The sequence below is a fragment of the Exophiala aquamarina genome (genome assembly GCF_000709125.1).
Source record: "Exophiala aquamarina CBS 119918 chromosome Unknown aczIA-supercont1.99, whole genome shotgun sequence".
NCBI classification, from domain to species: domain Eukaryota; kingdom Fungi; phylum Ascomycota; class Eurotiomycetes; order Chaetothyriales; family Herpotrichiellaceae; genus Exophiala; species Exophiala aquamarina.
In genome coordinates this window covers 1-5,233 of record NW_013550489.1, presented here as the reverse complement: position 1 = coordinate 5,233, position 5,233 = coordinate 1, and the positions used below count along the sequence as shown (strand labels likewise).

Here is a 5,233-nt window from a genome sequence, read left to right as displayed (position 1 = left end):
AGGCTTGCCCGGGAACCCTAGCTAATAGCACTAAATCGTGTCTTTTCACCTATTCTTTACGCCGTAGATGAGAAGTTATATATTCCGGGCTCGAAGATATACTATCTCTCGTCAAAACTCCCGACCTTCAGATTCGCTGGCTTCTCGTTCAATGTCACGATCGACTGAGTCCTCATCGTATAGATATCGGACCGCTCGAATTAATACGGCCATGCCATTGTTCATATTCTCCCCCCAAATCCGCTGATAATGCCGCTGACCGAGCCATCGCGCGTACGAGTCCCAATCTTGATACGCCCCTAAATATCCCGCCATCTGGATTTGTCGATACCCCACCTGACTCTGCATCATACAATACACCACGGGAGCCATCACCCCCGGCCATTGACACACCTGCTCACTGTCTTGTCCGGTCACGCATAAATGCTGACTGATGCCACATCGGTGACAACTATGCGTGTCGGGTTGGTAGCGAATGCGAGAACGGAATCTCTCCACCTCCGCTTCGCACCACCACGCTCGATCGCATTTCGGCGTCGAATGTGGTGCCGTCCGGTTTTCACCGTTCACCCAACAGTAGACACACCCAATCTTCATCTCCGTCATCGCCTCCTCCACGGAATGTTGAGTCTCCTCTTCTTCTCGTGTCCGAATCGATGTCTCATGCGCTCCTTCGCCACAACGGTCACATCGAAGCCAGTGGACATCACCCTCGCAAGATCTCGCCAGCTCCGCTCCATCTAAATACTCACTCATCACACGCCGTCGACAGCCGGTGGTGGCCACGAACTGCGCCATCACTTCATCTTCCACCCCCAATCCACCTTGCTGCAGTCGAGCTTCGGCCTTTTGGTTCGGGACCAGAATGAGAGAGTGGACTTCCTCTCCGCCACGACCCCCGCGCCCACTCTGCTGCGCAAAGTCAATCATCGAAAACGGAAGATCGACGTGTAAGATGAAGACGATGCCGGGAATGTCAACACCGGTCCCGAGCGCGGATGTAGCCACGATCAACCCTCCCTCACGGACCCAATGCTCGAGACGTTCCGCTCGGTCATGCACTCGAGCGTGATAGTGGTGGCATTGAAGCTGGTCGGCCAACCACACGCAGAAATCACGAGAGAGACTGTAAACCACCCCCCGTTCGCCTCGTTGAATTAAGTGGTGGAGTTGCCGCTGGCAGATCCGCAGTGCTTCTTTCTCCAATTCATCGGGTCGGCATCGTTGGACCAAGTATCGATGGCGTGGGCGGATGGTACTGGCTCGGATGATACGCGTATATCGGATGTCCAGACTGTCTTCTAACTCACTAACGCGCCGTGGTGGTAATGTCGCGGTCAAGATGTAAGTGGGACAGCCGAGACCCCGGACGTGGCGAACCCGGGAGAGATTTTTACGCCAGTGGCTGTCGGTAAACGTGCAGTGACCCTCGTCAATAAAGATACGTCGTAGTAGACCGGCCTCGACCAATGTTCGTCCGTATGTCATGAAGCTGTCTTGCACCGCAATGTCGGCACTGACTACGACAATTCGAGCGGGGTTGATCTCGCCAACCGTCCACTCAATGCAGTGGATGCCAGCCTTGCGGAATCGAGCGACAACGTCATCGACCAATGCTCGAAATGGCGCAATGAAAATGGAGACACCCTCCTTCTCTAAGACGACGGGAAGCATCGCCAGAACCGTTTTACCTCCGCCCGTGGGAATAACAATCGTGACCGGAGTCTCACCGTGAAGCACCGCCATCGTACCCTCCTCCTGCTCGCGGGAGCGAAATCCAGCGGCCCTATCCCCGAACAGTCGATGTAGCCCATCCTCAATTTGAGCTGCCGATGGGGCGATAACGGTCACGGCGGATGACGGTGGGGCGGGGCCACGGGGACTCCTATCGAAGAGCGATCGCCAGCGGGGAGTATGAGACGGCATTTCCCACGACTCTCGAGCCGAACGCTTACCTTGATCGACAGATGATGTAGAAGTGGTGGCGATCGTAGTGCCGCTGAGATGAGATGGTTTGCTGAGAAGCTGGGCGCCCACACTGGCTAACCCGAGAAAACGATGCCAGCCTTCACTGATGGGACGAAAAGTCTCGATTAACTTAGACGTCATGTGCTTGACAATGTCGGACCGCACTCCGTATCGACTGGCACCCGTCGCATCACCCCGGCCGCTCTGCAGCTCAATGGGATCATCCATCTCTCTCTCGGGCTCCTCCACTTCCCCGAGCTCTTCTTTATAACCCTCGGCGAATTTATCTGAGACCACCTCCCGTCCGATGCTGATGACAATGTGGCGGAAATCTAGTGTGTGAAATCGATATCCGAGTCCAAGCGCCGTCTGTCGTTTGATAACTCGGGTTAAATGCTCAGTCTCCCATGGCCCTTTTTCGTTATACCATATATGATCGCTGATCTTCTGATTCTGCGTCTCGATAAGTAGATACTCACAAAATGGCTGAACATAGACCAAGTAGACGACCAATAATTGACCCACTCGCCATGGTAGAAAACGCGGGATGATCTTGGGGGTGCCGAAGAGCTGCTGAGACTTGTGGTATCGAATGACAATCGAGCTGGTACCGTCGATGATGAAGTGGTTCCGATCTTGAAGAGATCCGTTGCGAAAGCGAATGGCCGTCAACTCTGTCCCCCGGGCGAGTGAACCGTACGATGAATGGACACCGAAGAGCAGCCGCTCCAAGACTTCCTTCCACTTGACGAGATATCGTCGGACGTTACGGAGCTTCCACGTTCTATCCTTGCTGCGAAGTCGAAGTTTACCCCGTTGTCGAAGCATTTGGCGGAACATCCATTGCCGACCACCATCGAGACCATTGCTGCTCTGCTTCAAGAATGAATAGCCGCGGAGAGTGAATGTCTGATCGTCCTGGATAATGTCTAAATCGATGGAAAACCGTTTCGAATCGTCACGAACCCACATGAGTTGCTCCCACAATATTTGCTCGGCCCGTTGAATGTTGTCCTGAACCATCTGCCGGAATGAGCTGAGTGCGATCGGAATACCCTTGTAGAACATCGTATCTTTGTTGCGAGACCATGTAATGGTGGCAGCGTTGCTACTGTTCAGCGCCACGTATTTTCCGTATGCCAACAAATTGATCAATTCGCTCATGGGAGTGCCCCCACCATCCGACAAATATTCCTGACGCCACCGAAGAAATCGATCACCCCAACTGGACTCCTTTAATTGTCTCTCACGTTTCGACGATGGTAGCAACAGCTCAACTCCAAGAACTCTCATGTCCCATGTCAATCCGGCCAAAATATACGAAAAATTGAGCGGTTCCTTGAGTCGTCGATTCTCCTCGTCAATACCTAAGACGGCGGTAAAATGAATTAATCCGCTACGAAATTTATCTCCTCCGACCTTATGAAATATAAACTGGGTGAAAAATTTCTTCATCGCGTCAATCTTCGCCGGCTGGGGTTGGGTCTGGTCGTACACCGTATGATATAGTTGTTTCGTACACCACCTTTGTGCCGGGGTCCATGGAAATAATTCGCGAGCATCCTTGGTCTCATCAACCTCCTGATATGGCTCTGGCGCGACCGGGGTGGTGGCGCCAGTAGTAACGGTCTCTCCCTCACGGTCGCTTTCGTCGTCACTGTCGTTCTTATCATCACTATCGCCCTCGGAGATATTATCAAATTCAAAATCGTGGGTATCATTATTATATGGCGTTTCGTCGTTATCTGGGGGTGTTAGTACATGGGTATTTGTCGTGGCCGCAAAACCAGCAAAAGTTCTATTGGATACATCATTGGAAACATTAATGGAAACATTGGCGGCAATATTAGAAGAAGATATATTCGCCGGGACATCATGTTGTGGGTTCTCGTTGCTGTCGTTCATCTCGCTGTAAAACCAAACTCGCAACGTATAGCAAACAAATCGACGCATGTAGCCGAGATATCGTTCCTCACTGTCAGTATTCTGTAGCCGTGCAAATGGTCGTTGACCAATCTCAAACCGCTGTTCACTTCGGAGCCAGCGTCGAGTTTCTTGGTCGAGTGTTCGAATACCATCGACGGCCTCAGTAGCGAAGATGTCGAATACCTCGACGATCTCCGTGAGAAGTGGCTCGTCTTGGTCTGGTAGCCGACTCGTATATGCGAGCCACTTAAGATTGCGGTTTCGGAAGTGCTGTTGCCACAGTGTTCGACTCCACCAACCCGTGTGGTCTTGTTTCAGCATTTCAGCCTCAAGCTTCTCCATCTCGAGTTCGTGTGCAGCATCCATGGCGGCGGCTTTGGCATTCAACTCCGCAACCTCATCTTCGGCCCTCGGGCTGGGAAGCAAGACTGCTCGGGGTGTGTTGTGAGTGTGACTCGGCACGGTGTATCTTTGTCGAGCGGATCGAACACTAGATGGCCCAGACGAGCTGGCAGGTATCGGCGTATTAGCTGGCATGCGAACCTGAAAGTACTTGATTCTGCCGGGCATGGTGAACCACGTTTGAGCCCATATCTGGCTCCAGTACTCGGGACTTTGCTCGGTTTTCTTCCAGCCATGCTCCTTCCGGGCGTGCATCTCAATCCCTTTGCGGTGAGAACTGACCCAGCCACATCGCTCAGCTGGACAGAGATACGCGGCGATGGGAGTCTTCAGTCCATAGATGGGTGGTGAATGTGGCGGCGGCTTTCGAACCGCCGTCCAGAGTATGGCTTCCTGGTGTTTATGCTGATTGGTGATCTTCTTTCGCTCCTCCTTTGAGAGCTCTTTGTGTTCCTCATAAAGATGCACCGCGGGTTTCGTCAATGCATACCCATGTTGAGTACAAATAAAGATGTGATAATCTTCATTATAGATAATAAACTCTTCCATCTTTACCGCTTTACTAAACTATAACTATTATTAATATTAAAGAGAAGTGTGGAGTAATGAGCGGTGTCGAACCGTGTATGGTTGTCATGTGACGCCAAGACCCTGACGGTGCTACAACCCTAACCCTATAGTAGCCCCATTTAACCCCTTACCCCATCAAACTATATCTCGATACCTATGCGTTGCCTACAAGTGAACTATACTGTAATCGATAGAGCTCATTGAGTACAGTCGATTGATGTAATTATTAATATGATTATCTCGGTTGCGTAGTGCTGAGCAGAAAGTAATCTGGCCGGATAATCTGGCCTGAACCCTAAGAATTCCCATTCTCTCATTGGTCGCCCTACGAGTAATCTGGCCAGATTCCAGGGTCCTCTTGGATAGG

At 51.7% G+C, this 5,233-nt stretch overlaps 1 protein-coding gene across 1 annotated transcript; it reads right to left on the bottom strand.

Moving 5' to 3' along the window:
- Positions 1–111: 111 nt before the first annotated feature.
- Positions 112–4,845, bottom strand: A1O9_13158 (uncharacterized protein; the record flags this gene model as incomplete). The annotated part of the gene is made up of 1 exon (XM_013397926.1): positions 112–4,845. The coding sequence occupies one exon, from the start codon at positions 4,843–4,845 to the stop codon at positions 112–114; it is 4,734 nt and encodes a 1,577-aa protein (XP_013253380.1).
- Positions 4,846–5,233: the final 388 nt, after the last annotated feature.